Genomic DNA, 24,144 nt, shown 5'->3' with positions numbered 1-24,144 from the left:
ATTTCTTTTTCTTGTCTAATTGCTCTGGCTAGAACCTCCAACACGATGTTGAATAATAGTGGTGATAATGGACATCCTTGTCTTGTTCCTGATCTTAGGGGGAAAGTTTTCAATTTTTCCCCATTGAGGATGATATTAGCTGTGGGTTTTTCATATATTCCCTCTATCATTTGAGGGAAGTTCCCTTGTATTCCTATCTTTTGAAGTGTTTTCAACAGGAAAGGATGTTGAATCTTGTCAAATGCCTTCTCTGCATCAATTGAGATGATCATGTGATTTTTCTGCTTTGATTTGTTGATATGCTGTATTACATTAATTGATTTTCTTATGTTGAACCATCCTTGCATACCTGGGATGAATCCTACTTGGTCATGATGTATAATTCTTTTAATGTGTTGTTGGATACGATTTGCTAGAATTTTATTGAGGATTTTTGCATCTGTATTCATTAGAGAGATTGGTCTGTAGTTTTGTTTTTTTGTAATATCTTTGCCTGGTTTTGGTATGAGGGTGATGTTGGCTTCATAGAATGAATTAGGTAGTTTTCCCTCCACTTCGATTATTTTGAAGAGTTTGAGGAGAGTTGGTACTAATTCTTTCTGGAATGTTTGGTAGAATTCACATGTGAAGCCGTCTGGTCCTAGACTTTTCTTTTTAGGAAGTTTTTGAATGACTAATTCAATTTCTTTGCTTGTGATTGGTTTGTTGAGGTCATCTATGTCTTCTTGAGTCAAAGTTGGTTGTTCATGTCTTTCCAGGAACCCGTCCATTTCATCTAAATTGTTGTATTTATTAGCGTAAAGTTGTTCATAGTATCCTGTTATTACCTCCTTTATTTCTGTGAGGTCAGTAGTTATGTCTCCTCTTCCATTTCTGATCTTATTTATTTGCATCCTCTCTCTTCTTCTTTTTGTCAATCTTGATAGGGGCCCATCAATCTTACTGATTTTCTCATAGAACCAACTTCTGGTCTTATTGATTTTCTCTATTGTTTTCATGTTTTCAATTTCATTTATTTCTGCTCTAATCTTTGTTATTTCTTTCCTTTTGCTTGCTTTGTGGTTAATTTGCTGTTCTTTCTCCAGTTCTTCCAAGTGAACAGTTAATTCCTGCATTTTTGCCTTTTCTTCTTTTCTGATATAGGCATTTAGGGCAATAAATTTCCCTCTTAGCACTGCCTTTGCTGCGTCCCATAAGTTTTGATATGTTGTGTTTTCGTTTTCATTCGCCTGTAGGTATTTACTAATTTCTCTTGCAATTACTTCTTTGACCCACTTGTTGTTTAAGAGTGTGTTGTTGAGCCCCCACGTATTTGTGAATTTTCTGGCACTCCACCTATTATTGATTTCCAACTTCATTCCTTTATGATCCGAGAAAGTGTTGTGTATGATTTCAATCTTTTTAAATTTGTTAAGACTTGCTTTGTGACCCAGCATATGGTCTATCTTTGAGAATGATCCATGAGCACTTGAGAAAAAGGTGTTACCTGCTGTTGTGGGATGTAATGTCCTATAAATGTCTGTGAAGTCTAGCATATTTATAGTAATATTCAGATTCTCTATTTCTTTTTTGATCCTCTGTCTAGATGTTCTGTCCCTTGATGAGAGTGGTGAATTGAAGTCTCCAACTATTATGGTATATGTGTCTATTTCCCTTTTCAGTGTTTGCAGTGTTTGTCTCACGTATTTTGGGGCATTCTGGTTCAGTGCATAAATATTTTTGATTGTTATGTCTTCTTGTTTAATTGTTCCTTTTATTAGTAGATAGTGTCCTTCTTTGTCTCTTTTTACTGTTTTACATTTGAAGTCTAATTTGTTGGATATTAGTATAGCTACTCCTGCTCTTTTCTGGTTGTTATTTGCATGAAATATCTTTTCCCAACCTTTCACTTTCAATCTATGTTTATCTTTGGGTCTAAGATGTGTTTCCTGTAGACAGCATATGGAAGGATCCTGTTTTTTAATCCTTTCTGCCAGTCTATGTCTTTTGATTGGGGAATTCAGTCCATTAACATTTAGTGTTATTATTGTTTGGATAATATTTTCCTCTACCATTTTGCCTTTGTATTATATATATCATATCTTACTTTCTTTCTTTCCTTCTTTCTACACTCTTCTCCATACCTCTCTCTTCTGTCTTTTTGTATCTGACTCTAGTGCTCCCTTTAGTATTTCTTGCAGAGCTGGTCTCTTGGTCACAAATTCTCTCAGTGACTTTTTATCTGAGAATGTTTTAATTTCCCCCTCATTTTTGAAGGACAATTTTGCTGGATATAGGAGTCTTGGTTGGCAGTTTTTCTCTTTTAGTAATTTAAATATATCATCCCACTGTCTTCTAGCTTCCATGGTTTCTCCTGAGAAATCTACACATAGTTTTATTGGGTTTCCCTTGTATGTGATGGATTGTTTTTCTCTTGCTGCTTTCAAGATCCTCTCTTTCTCTTTGACCTCTGACATTCTAACTAGTAAGTGTCTTGGAGAATGCCTATTTGAGTCTATTCTCTTTGGGGTGCACTGCACTTCTTGGATCTGTAATTTTAGTTCTTTCCTAAGAGTTGGGAAATTTTCAGTGATAATTTCTTCCATTAGTTTTTCTCCTCCTTTTCCCTTCTCTTCTTCTTCTGGGACACCCACAACACGTATATTTGTGTGGTTCATATTGTCCTTCAGTTCCCTGATCCCCTGTTCAAATTTTTCCATTCTTTTCCCTATAGTTTCTGTTTCTGTTTGGACCTCAGATGTTCCATCCTCCAAATCACTAATTCTATCTTCTGTCTCTTTGAATCTATCATTGTAGGTATCCCTTGTTTTTTCCATCTTTTCTACTTTATCCTTCACTTCCATAAGTTCTGTGATTTGTTTTTTCAGTTTTTCTATTTCTTCTTTTTGTTCAGCCCATGTCTTCTTCATGTCCTCCCTCAATTTATCGATTTCGTTTTTGAAGAGGTTTTCCATTTCTGTTCGTATATTCAGCATTAGTGTTCTCAGCTCCTGTATCTCATTTGAACTATTGGTTTGCTCCTTTGACTGGGCCATATTTTCAATTTTCTGAGCATGATCCATTATCTTCTGCTGGCGTCTGGGCATTTAGTCAGATTTCCCTGGGTGTTGGACCCAACAGGTTGAAAGATTTTTTTGTGAAATCTCTGGGTTCTGTTTTTCTTATCCTGCCCAGTAGGTGACGCTCATGGCACACGTTTGTCTGCGGGTCCCACCAGTAAATGGTGCTGTGGGTCCTTTAACTTTGGAAAACTCTCGCCATTGGGGAGGTTCGCCAACCGAAGCGTCTTGGAAGACTGCCAGCCAGCCCGAGGATCCGAGCATGGGGAGAGTCGCCGGCCGCCACAGCCCGGGGGAGCACCTGTCTGAATCTCCTAGTCGGCCCTAGGCACCAGGCGTGGCGGGAGGGCACCAGCCGCCGCGGCCCGGCAGAGTGCACCGTTTCCAGCCGTACCGGGAAGTCATGTGTCTGGAAGGGACCCCGATCACCGTTCTCCGCAGCCTGGGGATCTCCGATCCAATTCACCCAGTTGGTCCGGGGGGCTGTGCGTGGGGGGGTCGCCAGCTGCCGCGGCTTGAGGGGACCACCTGTCCACTGCTCCCAGCTGGCCCGGGAAGGAGGAAGGGAGGGATTCCAGCCACTTGCCGCCCCGGCCCGGGGAAGCCCGCGCCCCTCAGCAATCTCACCGGAGCGGGTTCTCCCAGCCAGTCAGCCGTTCCAGGATGGGGTATGCTGTCTGTTTGATCTCTGTCGTGGCTCCGGGAACTGTTCTGTATTGTTTCTACTCCCCTAGTAGCTGTTCTGGAGGAGGAACTAAGATCCGCGCGTCTTTCTAAGCCGCCATCTTCTCCGGAAGTCTGTCACTTGTTTCTTACTATTTTCAAGTATTTTTTCTTTGTCTTTAGCTTTCAGAAGTTTAATTATGGTGTGTCTTGGTATAATTTCCCTTAGTTTTATCCTGTTTGGGGTTTGTTTACCTTCATGAATCTGTAGGATTATGTTTCTTGCTTAATTTGTGAAGATTTTATGCATTATTTCTTCAAATACTTTTTCAACCCCATCCCTCTTCTCCTTTCCTTCTGGTGGTACTCTGATGCCATGAATGGTTGGTCTTTTGTTTTAGTCCCACAAATCTCTGAGGTTCTATTCATTACATTCTCATCTGTTTTCTCTGTCGTTCATGTTTTGTAGGTTCTGTGTTCTGTCAGGCTCTTCACTGATTCTTTCCTGTGTCTTCCATTCCATTGTTGACCCTACTGAGTTTTGTTTTGGTTATTGTATTTGCTGTTTCCAAAATTTCCATTTGGTTCTTCTTTATATCTTCTATTTCTTCCCTAAACTTTGTATTTCTTTGTCTAGATGTTCTACTTTTTCATTTATTCCAAGCATTCCCATAATTATCTCTTAACCATTTTCTTCTGAGCTGATTTAAAATATTTGACAGCTAATTCTAACATCTCTTTCACTTCAGTGATTATCAGTATCTCTTGTCCTTTAAAATCTGTGATATTTCTGGTTCTTGGTAGGATGAGTTATTTTTTTTACTGAAAACTGGATATTTTTGTATTATGTTCTGAGACTTGGAATCTTATTTAAATCTTCTTCTGTTTTAGCTGGATGTGTGTGATACTGCCCTTGCAGGGGAAGGGTGCAGGTGCATAGCCTGTTTACTAACAAATAGAGTTTGAAGTCCTGGTTCCACACTCAGCTTCTGTTGCTAGCCATGGTGGGGAGGTCTCCTTGTTACTGCTGGGTGGGAATGACAGTTCCAAATGTCCATATGTTCTCTATTTTCTTTGCAGTGGGGATGATCTCAATACTGTTGAGCAATTGTGAAAGTCCTGATTGTCCTCTGAGCCTCCTTTGACCCTACCCCTGTGAGCAGTGGGATGGGGCCCTGATTACTGGCCAGATGGGTCCAGGCTCTTAATGATCTCAACTGACTCTGCCAGGGGAAAGAGGGGGTGTCTTGTTACCCTGTGGAGGGGACAAAAGTTCTTGTTCTCTGTTTGGCCTTTTCTCATGTCATCCTGGTGGGAGTGTTGTGGTGCCTCATTTCAGTCTGTCAGTTTAGGGTGTCCCCTTCACCTTTGCTGGCATGGGTGGAGGTGAGGCAACAGTTTTTCTGTCTTGTTTAGCTAAAGTAAGGTGAAAATTTTCTAAACATTTTTATTTTTATTTTGCTAAGCTGCTTCATTCCTGATCTTTTGGCTAGAGAGAACAGGCTTTTTGTTGGGGCCTTTTCTTTGTTTGCACCTTCCTTATTCAGTTTGTTGGTTTCTTTAGCTCTGATACTGAGATCTGTGAGGGGAAAAAGAAAACCCAGGGAAATGACCGCTGGCATTCTTTGAGTCCTGAGGTCCCTAGCCAGCCTGCGTCTCTCTCCAACTTTCAGAGTCTTAATGTTTGTTTTATGTTGTCCATGTTTTTAGTTGTACTTAGTGAAAAGAATAGGGAAATCTACATCTACTCCATCTTCCTGGAAGCAGAAGTTAAGCACAGTTTTTAAATAACAATGGCTTTTTAGTAGTTAACAATACAAAACACAGTTACACACACACACAAATATGCATCGAAGGCAGTTTGGATAGCATTGGCTCTAAATTACTGAGTTTTCATAGTTCTCCTCTTCCTCTAATGAATTCTCAGACTGTAAAAATGTTGTTTTACACACTATTCCCATTGTTGTGCTAACAGTAATGGGTTTGAAAATAGGTACTGTGGATGCTTATGAAAGATCTGTTTGCTTCTGACAGTGTTTTCTGACCCTGCTATACCTTAGACTCATCTCGGGTGCTGGAAAATCATACCTAGGCCTAACTCTATACCATTTTTGGGAGCTGGGTCCAGGCATCAGTAGTTTTGAAAAGCTAATATGTAGTCACTGTGGCACCCCGATGGCCTAGTGTTTGTAATTGGGTTGTTGCTGGTGAATCATAGGGCTTTTTTTTAAGTATATGGAGTTTTTAAAATAATTTTCACTAAATTTTGGTAGAATCTGATGAATTATTTATTTGATCCTCATATTTGGCCAAGACCGTAAATTAAGGCATTCTTTTCCCTAGGCAAAATTGAAAAACAGTGTTAACAGATTTTTCCCCTTAAACTTCTTTAATTCCTAAAATTTCACATGGAATTCCTGAGATCTTATAGTTTCTTTCTAATTATAGACTTTCAGAACTTTCCATTGTGTGTATTTTTTGTTCTTCATGTATCTTTTGTTGTTAATAATAGTTTTTCTTAACACTGTCTTGGCATTGATTCATTCTGTTAATACTTTTTTGCTTAATCAATTTGTTCTGGGCATTATACTGTTCTTGGACCAGAACCTTATTTGTTGCGTGACATTCCTGTTACCTTAGGACTAATTTATTGTTTTATTTTAATTCAATCCTAAGAGCTCTATTTTGACCTTTGCTTGTTTAGCTGTATCCTAGCTTTTAGTATCTGTATGGGTTCATCAGCCTTTATGTAAGCCAGCTGCCTTAAGTTGTGCAATCTCTATTAGATAGACCAGAGGTTGAGTGATGTTGTTGATAATCAGTATTACCTTTTCACATTTTTGTTATGTTTTTATTACTTGATTAACTGTTATAGATTCCATCATCCGGTCTTTGCACTTTGGTGACAAATTGTGGCTATTTTTCTGCTCTGGTCATTTTATGCATATAGTGATTTTGAAGATGACTTGTTGTTCACAAATAATACTAGACCTGGGTAACTTGAGCCTTTGCCCAGAGCTTATATTTTAGATGGTTACCAATCTGGCTCTCTTCTATCCATGCTACATCCCTGTACCAGAACCTGTGCTTTCCCCTCTCACATCATACACTAGGTACCCAGGATCTCAGAATTCTTTGTCCTTATGGCCCTGAGCTTGTGCAGGCCTCTTTCCTAGGATTGTCCTCATGAGAAGACAGACTTCAATAGGCCAAGGTTAGACAAGGGATAGCTGTTGGAGGGCTGACATGTGGTGGAGGGGCATTGAGATGGAGCTAAGATGTGTGGGCAGGGGTGTTCCAGGAGTCACAGTTGGAAATAGGAAAGTAGTTAAGCCATAGACAATGGGTCTTCATTTGTTTTCTTGCCCTTGGCCTCACAAATAGTAGCAGTGGCCCAGACAATAGGTATGAATGCTGTTGATTTATGTTGGATTGACTTAAATTATTGTTGCATTTTGGTAGAATGAAATTAGATGCTATGGCTATTACATATAATATCCTAATCTTTTAATAGCATTTCATACTCATGAAAACTTCTTATACCAAAAGATAGAAGGCTGCTCATGACTAGGATTAATTTATTTCCCTAATTTTCTGTTAAAATTATGGTGATAGCTTATGAATCTTTTTTTTTAAGAACATTTTTATATTTTTACTAGTAATCACAGCCATTGTCCACCACCACAGGGTTTATGACTCTTACATGCAAGATCCCCCTCCCCCATACTGTAATCATATTATTTGGTTCTGTGTTGGAACGTTTTCTTACATTCCAAATAGTTCATTTCATTGGTAGCTTTGATTCCTTCTTATGCCTCTCAAAATTCTGATGTAATTTGTTCTTTTATTCCTGCAATTATTTATTTTCAATGGTTTCTTCCAGATTTTAGAATTCGTTGTACTTCTGAAATTGTTTTGATAATGTGTATGGTTAATTTGAGTAACATTATGTTAATTATATTTGTCATTTTATCTTTCCTTAAGTTTTTTGATGCATACACACCAATTAGTTTATCAACCTTATTGTTCAATTTGTTTTACTGATGTTTTTGTATTTAGTAAGCGTTCCTGTTTTTTTTTACCCTAAGGTTTCTGTTGTTGTTCCAGTATTCTTTCTACAATCTTAAAATTTCATTTTGATCTTTTATTATGTGTAAATGTTATGCTCCAGTACTACAGTTAATGCAGAGTAACATACATACTAACCATATTCCAGGTGAAATATTTTATTTAAACTATCGGCTATTTAAATAGCTGAGATAAAAACGCAATGGTTTAAGTAGCTTCAATAACACCTTTTTTTTGGAGAGGTACCAGACCGTTTTAAATGCCCAATATTACTCTAAAATTAAGTGTTAAGGGAATTTATCTCCAGACTTATTTAACATTTGTAAATACTGTTTGTTTTTACTGACAACTCTCAGTAAAGTTTTTTTCTTATTACACTATTCTGAGGCATGTATCTTAATCTGCTGTGTTATTAGCAGGGCCTTCTTCTTTTATCAGTGTAAAGCTTAGGTCATCAGATAGTGTAAACATAAGGCTTGCATAAGGTTGCCTGTTCTCTGAGGAAGGTGAGTTGGCTACCCAGAAACTTCAGAGAGAGAGCATTTATCATTTAAGGCTGACCTAACAGCAAAGGGAGTATAGAACTGTCTCATAGGGAAGAGTTAAAGTAACCAAGTTCACCAGAATAAAAATCAGAATCCCAATTTATCACTTTCAAAGTAGGTAATTAACTCTCAAGCAAACAGAAATCTCATAACTGTTGATCATAATTTTTCTTCTTGAAGTCAGATTACTTGGGAACCCAGTTTGCTTAGAAGGCTGCTAGGTGAACATGATACCAGAGAAAGGTAATGATAACCTGGATGATGTTATTGGCCATCAAGCTATATGTCATCAAGCTATAATCATCCATTTTTTTACCTTGTTAATTTATCTATTACATAAACAGTTATATTCTTTAGTGGACCAGGGCATCTTCCTCTTGGACAGTGGAGACACCCTACCAATTTCATTTCCTTTGACACTTTTTTGATATCATGTACACCATTCTCTCCCATTTCTTTCAGGCATAATAAAGTACAGTTACTTTGAAAAAACAAAACATATAGCAAATTGTATCTATGTCAAGATATCAGATTTATAAAAGATTACCTAAACATAAGAATATAGATTAGAAGTGTACTTTGGAAAGTTAAATAAGTTTAACTTTGGTATATTGTACTGTTGGTGAATGTAAAAGTCAAATAACAGAAAGTACTACTATTAGTTTCTGTAATTTTCAGGTTTTTTTTCATAGGATCCCTTTCTATTCTTAAAAATTTGTGATGCCAAGGAGGGCCACGGTGGCTCAGCAGGCAGAGTTCTTGCCTGCCATGGTGGAGACCCAGGTTTTATTCCTGGTGCCTGCCCATGAAAAAAAAAAAAAAATTGGGGGATGCCAAAGAACTTTTATGTATGTGGATTCTACCTATTGATATTTACTATATTAAAAATTAAAAGTGAGAACATTTAAAAATATTTATTAATTCGTTTAAAAATAACAATAAGAAGCCTACAAATAACATGTGAACATACATAATCTACTTTTGGAAGATAACTATAATCCAAAAGGAATGTAGTATACGGCATTGCTTCACATGTTTAGGAATCTCTTTAATGTCTGGCTTCATAGAAGACAATTGGATATTCTTATTTGTTTCTGCATTCAATGTGTTGCAACATATTTTTTGATTGAAGTATATGAAAAAAATCTAGCTTCACACAGGTATATAGTTGGATAAAGGAGAGTAGTTATCTTAAAGGAGAGTAGTTTCTTGGCTGCTAAAACAAATACCATGCAATAGTTTGGCTTGAACATTAGGAACTTACTGGTTCATGGTTTTGAGACCTGGAGAAGTCCAAAATCAAGGTATTATCAGAGTGTTGCTTTCTCTCAGAAGACTGTGTCTTTCTGGGACTGGCTGCCAGTGAGCCTTCCATCCTTGGCTTTTCTGTTACATGGCTGTCTGTATGCAAGTTAGCCTCTCCTGACTTTTCCTTTCACTTCTAGATTTCACTGGCTTCCAGATTTCTGGCTGCACCTTGTTTTCTTCCTCTGAGGCCTTCTCTGTAAGCCCTCCAGTATTAGATGAAGACCCTTCCTAATTCACTTGGGTCACACCTTAGTTGAAGTAACTTCATCAAAATGTCCTATTTACAAAGGTTCATACCCACAGGAATTGATTAAGTTTAAGAGCATGTTTTTCTGGGGTACATAGCGCCAGGCTACTACCACATTGATACTAAACTGAAATGCAGCGTGTGGGTAGTTTCTTAAAGTTAGTGTCAATATTGGAATCTGAAATCATAGTAATGAAGTTTTCCTATTTTTTTATATTAAAATCCATTGAGCTACTTTGAATGCTTCTTTATCCATATGTGCTTATATAATATAATGCATTGGTTGTTTGGAAAGTGTTATTCACTGAGGGATTTCAGATCTTCCAAATGTTGACACATTTTATTGTACAATGTCAAAAAATCATATTTTTTCAATATGACCACCAGTCTTATCAGAAAAAAAATTTTAACTTTTGGGAAGATATTAAGTGCATATTGGCAGATAGAAAATTTGAATTTTCACTTGAAAGCTTGCTTTTAATCATTGGCAACAAAAACCATCTGTTGTTTTCCTTGAAGTGGCAGGCTCACTTTGTTTACTTTTGCAAAAATGTCTGCCCAAATATACAAGTCTGAATAATCAAAGTTTGTCTGAAAGATGTATTATAGATGCACCCAGATATATATAAATATATGTAAAAATATATAGATATAAATATATAAAAAGATATTCATCTCATGAATTGGCTTGCATATGATTGTAGGGGCTGGCAAGTCTGAAGTCTGTAGGACAGACCATCAGACTGCAAAGTCTCATGTAGAAGCAGATGTAGTTTTGAGGCAGAACTTTTTTCAGAGAAAGGTCAGTTTTACTTTAAGGTCTTCCACTGATTCTATGAGCCCGACTCACTTTACTGCTTTAAGTCAACTGATTGTAAATGTTAACCAAGTCTACAAAATGCCTTCACAGCAACCCCTAGATTTGTATTTGACTGACAGACTGGGTGCTAAAGCCTGGCTAAGTTGACACACAAGACCAGCCAGCATGCCATGTAAGGTAACTATTAGGGATTGAATCATGTCCCCCACAGTGATGTGATCAAGTCCTAACCCCTGGTCCTGTGGTTGTGAACTCTTTCATAAATGGTATCTTTGAAGATGTTATTAGGTGAGGCCAAATTAAATCAGGGTGGGCTTTAATCCAATATGACTGGAATCCTTTTAAGCAGAGGAAATTTGGGCACAGTGATAGGAGACAGACAGGGAGAGAGAGAGCCATGCTCTCTTCCTCTGTTGCATGGCTCTCTCTCCCCCTGTCTGTCTCCTATTACTATGCCCAAAAGAGGAAGAGATGGAGTCATGGATTGTCATGCCAGCAAGCTACCACAGCAAGTTGCAAAGAAAACATGATTGTGTTGGTACTTTGATTTTGGATTTCTTTGGAATTTTGCGTAGTCTCTAGCACTGTAAGAGAAGAAATTCCTGTTGTTTAAGCCAACTAGTCTATGGTACTTTGTCATGCCAGCTATAGAAACTAAGACAGTAATATATTCACAGGTCCTAAGAATTAGGACATGGATATCTTTGGAGGGCCATTGTTCTGCCTACCATACTATCATCTATTTAGCTACCTGTCCTTTCTTGCCCTTACCTCTTCCTTCCTCCCTTCTTCCTCTCTTGTCTAGCTATCTGTCTTTACTTCCTTCATCCAGCAGTCCATCCTTCTTTTTTTTCATCCTCAAACATTTACTTCTGTGTGCATTCTTGAAGAAAGCGGACATATTCCTGTATAACTATACTACCATTATCACATTTAAGAAAATTTACAGTGATTTTCTAATATCGTCTGGTATTAGTTCGAATTCAGATTTCTCCAGTTGACACACATTGTATTGGGCCTCTTAATCTAGTTCAGCCCCATCCCCCAAGACATGTAGACTTATGTACTTTTTCCTTCATGGCATTGATTTTTTGAAGAGATGAATCCTTCAGCACCCCCTTTTTTGATAAAGTATCACAAAATCTGGATTTACCTTATTGTTTTCACAGTAAGGTTTTTAAACTTTTTCCTATAGTTTCTTTATTTCCCGTATCCTGGAAGTTAGATCTAGAGCAGAGCTGTCCAGTAGAACTTTGTGATGATAGAAATATTCAATATTTGCACTGTCCTCTGTGATAGCCACTAGCCCACATGTGTCAATTTAAATTAACTTAATTAAAAAAAAAAACTCAGTTCCTTAGTCGTCCTAGCCATATTTCAAATACTCAATAGATTAATATATTCAGGTTATATATTATGGGAAAGAATTTCATGGGTGGTAGTGTGTATTTCACATACTGTCAGACTGTCTCACTCAGTGATGTTAAGTTTGATCATTTAGTTAAGGTAGTGAGCATATCTTTCTATTGTAAAGATAGATTTTTCGCCTTTGTAATTATTAGGTGATCTGTGGGGTAATGCTTTTGTATTCTTTCCCCAATAACCTTTTACCTGGTATTAGTATCTGTTTCGGTTTGCCAAGCTGCCAGAATGCAATGTACCAGAAATGATTTGGCTTTTACAGTGGAGATTTGTTAGCTTGCAAATGCACAGTTCTAAGTTTGTGAATGTGTCCCAATTAAGGCATCAACAGGGTGACACCTTCTCTGAAGACAGGCTGCTGGCGGTGTTCCTCTCTCAGCTGAGAAGACACATGGCCGCCATCTGCCAGTACTTCTCGGGGTTCTGTTGCTTCCAGCTTCTGTGTGTCCTTGCTTGCTGCTCTGGGCTTTTCTCTTTCAGCTCTCTCTGGTTGTTTGTTTCTTAACTCTCTCTGTCTTTATCCTCATAAAAGCTCCAGTAAAGGATTAAGTCTCACCTTGAATTGGGTGGGTCACATGTCGGTCACGTTTTGGGTGGGTCACATCTCAGTAGGTCCCACCCAAAATGGGTTTACACCCGCAAGGATGTATTAAAGGAACATGCCTTTTCTGTGGTACATAACAGCTCCAAACTACCACAGTTATCTGTTGGTGATCCTTGTCTCAACTGGTCATTACATTACTCTCAAGGAGAAAAATGGTGATATTTTGATTATTTTACGCATTGTGTGTTTATTAGTTGGCATTTTTCTATAAAGAACAGCTTTTCTTAAACCCATTCCCTTTTAGAAATATCACTGTGGGCACATTGATTATTATTTTGTTTAGTATGTTATAATCATAGTCATTATTATTGTTATTTTTGGTGCTTAAAGTATCCTAAATTTGACTACTCTTGTCCTTTTGACATGATCTCATAAATCTTTGAGGTCTGACAAGATGCCTCAGGCTCACCTTGTAACTTCCCTGTTCCCTTTCTGAAATAAGCTATTTCTTCAAGGAACCCGGGTTTCATTTAGTGGGAAAAGATATTTTAGAAACCAAGATCTGAGTGCCAGTGTTTTACTAATACTAATACCTGTGCTTATTGCTAAAGGTGTCCCCTACCTTTAGATGTATGGGTGTTTCCAATATCTTAGCCTTTTTTTAGGTTTTGTGTTAAGAATAGACATGCTTCTAATTGGTTTCTCTCCTTATTATCTTAGATTTTAGTTTTCTCAGATTTTATGAGTCAGCTACTATATATTCATTCACTTGGGAAAATGTTTGCAAAATTTTATTTCTATTTTTATTTGCTGTTGCTCCTCTCTCTTTGGAGTTCAAGCCCTTTTTAAATTTTTAAAATTCTTACTATCCATATTTAACTAGAAGTCATCATAACAACACTCACATCAATTTAGATTTTACTGTACAGAAGTAATTATGCTTAATGCTATAGAGAATGCAAGGTGATAATAAAACCCTCTATGCCTTCAAATAGTTTGCATGTTAACCAGGGTGTGCTGGTTTGAAAGGAAGTATGCCCCCTAAGAAAAGCCATGTTTTAATATGGATCCCATTTCTTAAAGGTAGAATAGTCTCTATTCAATGCTATGTATTTGGGACTGTGATGGGATCATCTCCCTGGTTGATGAGATTTAGTTAAGAATGATTGTTAAACTGGATTAGGGGATGACATGTCTCCACCCATCTGAGTGGGTCTTGATTAGTTTCTGAAGTCCTATAAAAGAGGAAACATTTTGGAGAATGAGAGACTCAGAGAGGGCAGAGAATGCTGCAACACTACAAAGCAGAGAGTCCACCAGCCAGCGACCTTTGGAGATGAAGAAGGAAAACGCCTCCCGGGGAGCTTCATGAAACAGGAAGCCAGGAGACAAAGCTAGCAGATGATACCGTATTCGCCACGTGCCTGTCCAGCCGAGAGAGGAGCCCTGACTGCGTTTGCCATGTGCCTTTCCAGATGAGAGAGAAACCCTGAACTTCATCGGCCTTCTTGAACCAAGGTATCTTTCCCCGGATGCCTTTGATTGGACATTTCTATAGACTTGTTTTAATTGGGACATTTTCTCGGCCTTAGATCTGTAAACTAGCAACTCATTAAATTCCCCTTGTTAAAAGCCATTCCGTTTCTGGTATATTGCATTCCAGCAGCTAGCAAACTAGAACACAGGGCATATAGAATTAGTTTATAACTAATCAGAGTACAAGATAAAATGTGCAAAGTTTGAGGTAAATGGAGTGATAATGTTTGTTTTGTGTTTTATACTCTAGGAGAGTGGTTCTTCATACTGGCTGCACATTAGAGTCACTTGGGAAACTTATAAACAATTCCTTTCTGTTCCTCACCCTAAGACCAATTAAATCAGCATCATTTAGTGATGAGGGTGAGCCCTACAGGTTCTGAATTTCTTTTGGCATGGCCTCATAAGCCTTTGAATGGTTCCTTCCTTTGTAGACCAACAAGAGACCTCCTGTTCACCTTGTAATTTCCCTGCCCTCATACTGAAATAAGTCAGTTCCCCTCACAATACCCTGTGGTTATATGCCTTTGAACATGTTGCCTCTTTTCTCTATCTCATTCTAGAGGACTCAGCTTAAGTCTCATTTTCTCCTTAAGCATCTGTTTGGACTGAGTCATCTTATGATGCACATTGCTCACATCTCTTTTTAGCACTTACGCTATTTTATGGAAATAGTCTTATGCACTTCCCTACCGCATTAGAGTCTATGGTTCTTGAAGAAATTTTTTGCATTTCAGGTAAGGGTATGTTTTATTTACTCACAAAAAGTTAGCTGAACTGATTGCAGGATTTTTAATTTATGGGATCTGAGAGAGGGGAATGATAAAGTTCCTTAAGTGTTAGGTTCTTGGTTTGTTCGCTTTTGAATTCCTCTATAATTATGTCTTATGAATATTGTTGAATTAAGAGGACGTTATATTTCAACCTTGAAAGACGGTTACGTTTAATTTGCTTTTTTAGTAGAGAAGTAGTGGGTTTACAGAACAGTCATACATAAAATATAGAATTCCCCCAAATCACCCTATTACTGACACCTTGCGTCATTGTGGTACTGTGTTACAATTAAAGAAAGCATATTTTTATAATTGTATGATTAACTGTAGTTCATGGTTTAACTTAGGTTTCACTGCATAATAAAGTTCCATGGATTTTTAAACATTTTTAATTCTATTATATATACAACCTAACATTTCCTCTTTTAACCACATTCAAATATATATGTATTTCAGTGCTATTAATTATGTTTACGATGTTGTGCTACCATCACCACCATCCATCACCAAAACATTACTATTGTTCCAAATAGGAACTCTGTAAAATGATTGTTTAAACTGGAAGCAAAGGTATTGGGATTTAATTTTAGCAAAACAATTAAAATTAAAAAAAAATAAAACATTAATTAAAAAGGAATCTCAAATAATCTTGTAAATAGTTGCTGTTGTGAATTGGTATTTTGAAATTTTGAGATTCTGTACCATCTTTCAATCTTTATTACTGCATATTTGTCATTTTTATGTGGAAGTAATTGTTCCAATCTATTGTTTTATGTTCTTACTTTCAGTTTTTAAACAGACATTTCATTGTGGTTTTGTAATTCACTCATTTGTCATTTTTTATTGGTGTATAGTAGTTTATTCTTTTCTATGCCGTTATATGTTTATTGGGCATTTTCGTTTGCAGTTTTCCACTGTTACAGAAAGTAAAACTTTGATCGTCTTTGTACTAATACTTTTCTATTGTTTTTTCTTAGAGACTGAATATGTGTAACAGAGCCTTAATCATGCAATAGAATTAGTTATGGCAGAAATTTAATAGAAACATTAAGGGTAGTGTGAGGCTTATAAGGAGCCAGATAAATCAGAATGTCAATTTTAACAGCCACTTTTTTACCAGCTATGTGACCTTGAATAAGCTGGTTTACTCTTGTGAGCCTCCGTGGTAAAATTGGGTTAGTAATAGCTAACATTTATTGATCTTTTACACTCTGACACGTGCTGCTCTAAGAATTTTACATGTATTAACCCATTTAAACTTTAGAACAGCCCTTATTCCCATATTATAAATGTGAACGCAGTAGTCATGGAAAAATTAAATAGGCCAAATAGCTATTAGTGATGGTGCTGTATTACACCAGCACCATCTTGAGCTGGCTCTGACCTCTAGAACTGGTTCTCTCTCTTTTTTTTAAAATTTATTTATTAATTTAAAAAAATTAAATGTTATAAAAATTAACATAGATAATGAGTAATTCACAATATCATCATGTAGTTGCATATTCATCATTTCTTAGAACATTTGCATCCATTTAGAAAAAGAAATAAAAAGACAATAGAAAAAGAAAGAAAACGAAAAACAGAAAGAAAAAATAAAGATTATACCTACCATACCCCTAACCCCTCACTTTTACTGATCAGTAGCATTTCAAACTAAATTTATTTTAACATTTGTTCCCCCTATTATTTATTTTTATTCCATATGTTCTACTCGTCTGTTGACAAGGTAGATAAAAGGAGCATCAGACACAAGGTTTTCACAATCACACAGGTACATTGTGAAAGCTGTATCATTATACAATCATCTTCAAGAAACATGGCTACTGGAACACAGCTCTACATTTTCAGGCAGTAGAACTGGTTCTCTTAATCACTCTGCACTGCAAGAACACCAGCTGCACATACCATCCTCATGCTTCCACCCCCATTCAGTTCCCAGGCAGGCAAACTGCCCTTTATTGGTTAGATTAATGATTACTGGAGCTCCTTTGACTGGAGCTGGAGTGAGTTGTGAGGTCATGCTCCTGATATTTTAACCCTGTGCTTATTGTATTTTAAGAGTAAGTATTCACTCTATATTTTAGTATTCTCTTCATATTTCTAATGGCCTTTTGAAAATTATTATAATTACTTTATTTCCTTTTTGAGAAGATACATACTTTTATTTGACAGTAACTTTCTACCATGTGTTATGTTTGCTGTCGAGAAACATCTGTGTTTATTTAGTATTTTGTAGTTTTATAAAGTGTTTCCTCATTCTTTATCTCATTTATTTGTTGTGACGATACCCTTTGGATATTCTTGAATAGCGGCATGAATTTTGTTGTTATTCCAGCATGTGCCCACTGCTTCTGTGCATTCACATATCCAGCTGTCTTAACTTCAGATATATGTTAGCTCATTCCACTAAGGTGATAAAGTTCAGGCATTGTAGTTTTTCAGCCCCAGCTCTTTCCAGCTCCAGGATTCTAAGGCATGAAATTCCAGGCAAAAAGATAATTAGTTGATTTGAGACACATTTTTCTTGACTTCTTGAAACTACTTGTGATCAGGGTAGTTTTTTAAAAAACTTAATCAGAAGGTCAATATGTAGTTAAGCAACACATCATGTAGAAACAAACACAAGGATAATCATCTTATGTACATAGTATGTCTGTTATTGTACTAACATTCTTGAATCAAAATGGTGTTTCAGATAAGATAAGTTATATGGCTGTAATGTGTGTCCATGTGATTTGGTTGGTGACAAGGAAAGGAGCAAATTGTTAGTATAAGGCCAACAAAAATCAGTTCACATAAAACTTGGGAGATTGTTAACCGGATCCTCTATATTCATGACTAGGTTATTTAATTAGTTCGACAAATTAAAGTCTGTGAGAAGAACTATTAGTTTGTAATTGATTAATGAACATAAAAAAAGGTATGTAAAGGATACGGTAGTTTTTCTGAAAATTTAGATTCCCTACCGTTTGGTAGATTATATTTTAAGGTTTCTTAATTGTTTGAACCATGTGCTACAGCTCAATGCTTCTTTGAGAATAGGATGTAAACATTTTAGGCTCACTTTATGATAGTACTGGGTAAATAAGATTTAGAGTTAACTTTTTATGCTTGGGTTTCTAATAGCTACTGCTGAGGCGAGCCTTACATGTTAAGATTATCTGAAGATAAGACTACAACTCATTGGCTCAAAGTTCAAAGGAGGAGAGCATTAGATTCAAGGACATAAATCACTGACTTGTTATCCATCAATTTGTAACAGAAGTGCAGATGAACAACATTTATCTAGACAATCTAAGTATCATTTGCCTGCTGTTTGAGGTCAGTCTGTATATAGGTTTTTGTAAGTACCTTGAACTCTTTTGAAGAGAATAGAATTCAAATTTATTATTAGTCTTTAATTTGAATTAGTAGGTGGTTTTATGTGACTTTTCCAGCAGCTGTCATTAACCACATTTTATCCAGTCTTAAATAGCCAGGTCAGGTTCTGCCTCATTTATGGAGCTGCCTGAGATTAATCAGGTTTTTTACCTATGGTATTTCAATGTCTGGCACTCCATTGTTTGCTGTTTGTTTCATATGTGTTAGTTTCTTTTTTCCTCCAGGAAATTGACCTGGGGCTCTGTGGGTCAGAGATATTTATCTTATTTTTAATTATGTAATAGCAGGGCTTACAGGGTGAGATACTTAAAGGGATCAGTCAGGGTAAAATAGATGATTGAGCCAGGCTAGACATGTCAAAGGAGAACATATAACCTGAGTAAAATCAGCCTAATTCCAGCAGATTGTTACCTTTTGGGGATGTAACTTCTAAGTCTCCTGAAAAAATACATCTACTGGTGGTGTTTGGCCTAGGGCCTGTTAGTTTGTTACCTCTCTATTAGAGCATAGTACTGGACACACAGAAAATGCTAGATAAATACTTGTTTGATTAAGAGATGCATATTGTGTCGCTATACTGCTTTTGAAGGGCTGTCTTAGATGTAATATATGTAATATGTAAGTTGTGTAAGAATGTTCTCACCTATTAAAGGACTTGTCTTTTTTGACCGATGCAAATTCTGATGAAGAGATTCACTCGTATCCTAAAATCAGCAGACAGATCACTGCTGTGTTCACAGAGAGTCTTTTGGATCACTTTCCAAATTAGAAACCATTGATAACAGATTGTAGTAAATTGTCACATGTTCTAAGAGCATTCAGTGTGGTGAGTTTTTGGAGTACCAACAATTAAGATGTTTATTTTTTTTTTTGAATTCTGGAGTAATCTTTAATTCTTCCCTTTTCCTCTCCTCCTGAGCAATATTGTTAGCACATTTGGTTCTTCCTTTGAAATATCTCACACCTCGTTTCTTACATTTCATTCTCATAGATACCATCCTACTTTGAACTCTTTATTACACGTTTGGGTAAATACACCTGACCTATACCTGCCTTATATTCCATATCTAGAGTGTTTCCAGATTATTTGTTTTCACTTCTTCTTGGGTCATAAAAATTGGTGGTTGAAAGGAAACACACACACACACACACACACACACACACACACACACACACCAGAAAAACTCCTTTCTGTTATGTACCTTCTTGCAGACCAACCACCTTAGTGTGAAACCCCATAACCTCCACTCACTTTGTGATCTTGTCTTTCCCTTCTAGTTTTCTTACAGGGTAAATCTACTCCCCTACTGACCTTATTCCAGACTCTTGCTTTTCCTTATCTGCTAACAGGAGTGTCCTTTTCTTCTCTTATGCCTTGCCACATTTCTTTTATTATTGAACTCTTCCTTGAATATTGTACTGTTCATTCTTTCATAACGAGACTAGGTTAGGAGTCTGTTAAGGTTAGTGATTTTATTTCCTGCTGTTATCTTTGAGCTTCATATAACACTTAACACCATGCTCTTTGCATAATAGGTATGCAGCAGATATTTTTTAACTTGTTTATTACTTTGTGTTTTCTCCATAGGTATGAAGCAGATATTTTTTAACTTGTTTATTGCTTTGTGTTTTCTCCTTCATATCTGATTGGATCATCTTTATTAGCTCTCATAGTTGTGATTGTAGTAAGTTTTAAGATCTTTGTCTTTTCCTTATCTTACAAGCTTAAAACTTATTTATGTTTTTTTCCCCCACTTAGGAAATAAGAGTAAGAACTGGGCAGAAGTATATGTTTAAAATAGGATCATCTTTTATCATTTCCTCTGTCCTTTTGCTAGTGGATCTGTTTATTTAGCTTTAGTAATCCGCTTTGCTTTGTACTTCACTTTCGTGTTTCTCCAGACAGAGTAGAAGCATGAACATACCCTGCTAATCTTTTAAAGGAAGAACCTTTTGCAAGTCTGAAATTTTGTTTTTAAGTCATTTAATGTCTCAGGGTTTTGGATTCCTTTTCTGTAAAATGAGAGAATTGGACTAAATAATCTGTCATATATCTTTTGTTATGGAAATTCTGTGATTCTAAGATATATGTAGTGTCTTTTGAACAGTTAATGAAAATGCAATGGAGATGGAAGTGTCAAGTTTTAGAGGAAATAATGGCATCTACTCTCGAATACTTATAAAATAGATTGACAGACAGATTAGTAGAGTGATATAACAATTGTGGCAAAATTCCAATGGTCCAAAATTCCAGTAGGTGCCTGGGGGGGGATATTGGAGTTCTACATATTGTTTTGTATTATTCTTGCAGCTTTCTTGTAAGTTTGAAGTGATTTCAAAATAAAAAAAAATTTATTTTTAACAGGTAAGTAAGGAACACCAAGAAAACTCACCAGTCATGATATCATGATAATATGACTTCAAAAAAACATCAAATCAACAAACTTCGGCCTGAGGGGGCGGCTGCCTGTTTTTGCAGATAAAGTTTTATTGGTAGTTCTAAAAAAGAAAAATCCAAAGGAAAGTGGAGCAATTTGTATCATATTAAAGGAATATATTAAAATTGATATTCCTGTAATACATTATCTTGTTAACAGTTTTTCTTATTTTCTTCATATATGAAAAATGGTTTTAAAATTAACTATGATTAATCAGTCTCTCTCGATGGTAAAAAAAAAATGGTTTCTAATAATTTAGTCTCACCATCTTTGTTTTGTTTATGCATTAAGAAGAAGGGACATACTAAGTTCATGTATGTTAAAATTGTTTGTAAATGAGGAAGAAGGACCACCAAAGGCCAGGTGAAAAAGTGAGGGGAGAACGGAGACAGATACCTCTCTTCTGGGAAATCAAAGAAACCTGCAGTCTAGAAAGGGAATTTGGGGGATGCTCAACCCCTGAATATTTCTTTGAGAGGCCCGTATTTGTATCCTGCATATGCCTATATTCAGATTGTCAACAAGCCATTTTTTCCGTTATCTCACCTATGTTGATTGTGTAATTATATAAATTTATCTGTAAAACTAAAGTTGGTTACAAAATGCTATAATTAATTTTACTTTGTAAAATTTTTGACATTGCTTTATTTGTTCCTTGTCTTTTTGTAAAACATTATGTGAAAATGAAAGTAGTATTTGAGTGCTTAAGTGGTATATTACATATGTATCTTTTCATTTGGAATCCTGACTCAAGTATTTAGAAAGAGAAATCAAAGTCAGTTTTATCATGTAGTAGTATTTAAAATCACAGCAGTAATTTTTTATTCTTAAATGTTCTGGATTACAGAAGCAAATTGGACTGCTACAGGCCATTTTGAGCAGTGTTATTTATATAAAATTGAAATGGGGAATAGGTCTGCCTTGTAATAGCAGAATTTGGGGTTCCATCTTACTGGGAAATGCTCTTAGTTTGGTAAAAGGGTCTGAAATACTGTCTTCTCTAGAAACTGATACAAAATTATAGATAAAATAAAGATTGATATGCTCAATGAGCTCAATTCAAATCAAGGAAATTTAATGAGAAATGATTGCATTAATAGCAGGTAGACTTACTTCCTGAATTGTAATCTTGATAGAAATTCTAGACCAGTGTAAGTTTGTTTTTTAGATTTAGATAAAATTGTTTGTTTATTTGGTTGTGACATTGTGATTCTTACTGTCTTTTGGATATTTCCTTTTTACTAGGCTATTTTTATGATTCCCACAAATCCACCACCAACATTCAGGAAGCCAGAACTTTGGTCTGATGATTTCACTGACTTTGTTAAAAAGTGCCTAGTGAAGAATCCTGAGCAGAGAGCTACTGCAACACAACTTTTACAGGTCAGTGCTTGTGCCTCTAAGGGAAGGATATTTCCATCCTGTCTGTTTTAGTTTCTCAGTTAACCAAAAGAATCGTGCTAAAATAAATATCACACAATGGGTTGACTTAAGCAATGGGAATTTATTTCCTCAGGGTTTTGAGGTTGGGAAAAGTCCAAAATCAAGGTGCCTTCAAGGCGTTGTTTTCTCCCTGAAGACTATGACATTCTGGGACTGGCTGCCTGTGGTCCTTGGTCCTAGGCTTTTTCAGCACATGGCAGTGCACATTGTGGTGTCTTCTTTCTCTTCTGGGCTCTGTTGACTTCCAACTTCTGGCTGCTCCATGACTTCTCTTTCTGGGTCCAATTTCCTTTTCCTATAAGAGCTTCAGCCCTTTTAGATGGAGGTCTACTCTCATTCAGTTTGGGTGCACCTTAACTAGTAAAGCTTCAGAGGTCCTCTTTATGAATGGGTTCACACCCGCAGGACCAGAGTTGGGACCTGAGCATGTCTTTTGTGCCGAACATGATTCAATCCCCAAGACTCCTTTTATCTTTCTAACATTGACGAAATTGCTGCAAGTCTCAGAGCTGATTTCTTAAACCTCCCCAGGAAATATTGATTGATAAAGCAGATAGACCATCAGATAACACACATACTATTCTTTATTGTCATAAAAGCCCTAACAAACCGGGTCTGTTTCTCTGGAGAACTCTGATTAATGCGCATATATATATATATATATATAGTCTCGTTTTCTCTTTTCAATATTCCAGACTCAATCTTCTACTTTTTTCCTTTTTTGTTGTTACTATTAACTGTTGCTTCTTTAAACTTGTTTTAAAACAAAACTTGCAAAAAAAAAAATAACTTGCAAAGTTTTCTCATTTCAGAAATGAGTTCTCATCTCCATTGTTGCTATTTCTTATTTGGCTTTTCCCCTGATATATTCCTTGAGCTAGCTTTTCTCTTTTGACTTTGTTCCACTCTAAGATATGTAAGTACAAGATCCCTGAACTCCTAGAAAATGATGTTAAATGCTTTAAGATAATCTGAAATGAAGAGTTTGTTATCCCTGCTACAATTAGATTTTGTATCCAGTATATCAGGAGGTTTTTAAAAAATCTTCCTTGAAATTTGATACAAATATAAATAACTTAAAACTTATAATAAGTATTCTTGAGCCTTTAATTTCCCAACAGAATTGCCTGAGATCTCTAAACTAATAGTGTGTTTGATATTAATAAAACTTGATATATGGAAAATGATTCTTTTGGTTAAGTGGCAATAGGATTCAAAATATGGTTCTTGTAAAAAGTGATTTTCCAAGGTGGCATTTAAAAAAATATTTAGAAAAAAAAAATATATATATATATATATTAGTTAGTTTTATTCATATATCATACAGTCCATCATAAGTATACATCAATGGTATAATCACACACAGTCAATATGAGCACATTTCATTTCTTCTGGGGAAAAAAAATCTCATACCCCTGTATGTTCCCCTATTATTGACATTTAGTCTTGGTATAGGGCTTTTGTTACAATTAATGAAAGAATATTACAGTGTTACTGTTAGCTATAGACCTTAGTTTGCATTAATTGTACTTTTTCCCATATAGCACCCTATTCTTAAAACCTTGTAATAGTAATATACATTTGTTCTAGTGCATTTAAGAACTCTCTTATATTTGTACAATTAAACACCATCATCATCTACTCTAGATACTGCTTGATTATACAATCGCAGTTTTTTGTTATCCTCTAGCTTTCCTTTTGGTGACATACAAGGCATTGGCATTCTTGTTTCAACTGTACTCACACTCAGCTTTGTTAATTCCTTAAAATATTGTGCTACCATCATACACAATTGTGCTGTCCATTTGCAAACATTTACAATCAACCTTATTAAACATTCTGTACTCCTTAAGCATCAGTTATTCAATCTTTACCCTCTTTCTATCTCCTGTTAACC

General features: G+C 36.2%; 1 protein-coding gene across 2 annotated transcripts in view; it reads left to right on the top strand.

The window, feature by feature from the left end:
- STK3 (serine/threonine kinase 3) overlaps window positions 1-24,144 on the top strand; it is a 413,585-nt gene that overhangs the window by 233,889 nt on the left and 155,552 nt on the right. For both annotated transcript variants that reach the window (XM_077167310.1, XM_077167311.1), the window contains exon 7: window positions 22,050-22,187. In XM_077167310.1, coding sequence (XP_077023425.1) covers window positions 22,050-22,187 — 138 coding nt within the window. The remainder of the gene's footprint in view (window positions 1-22,049; window positions 22,188-24,144) is intronic.

Source organism: Tamandua tetradactyla, chromosome 6 (assembly GCF_023851605.1).
Source record: "Tamandua tetradactyla isolate mTamTet1 chromosome 6, mTamTet1.pri, whole genome shotgun sequence".
NCBI lineage: Eukaryota > Metazoa > Chordata > Mammalia > Pilosa > Myrmecophagidae > Tamandua > Tamandua tetradactyla.
The sequence above is the reverse complement of the archived record's forward strand: the minus strand, read 5'-3'. Positions and strand labels throughout refer to the sequence as shown.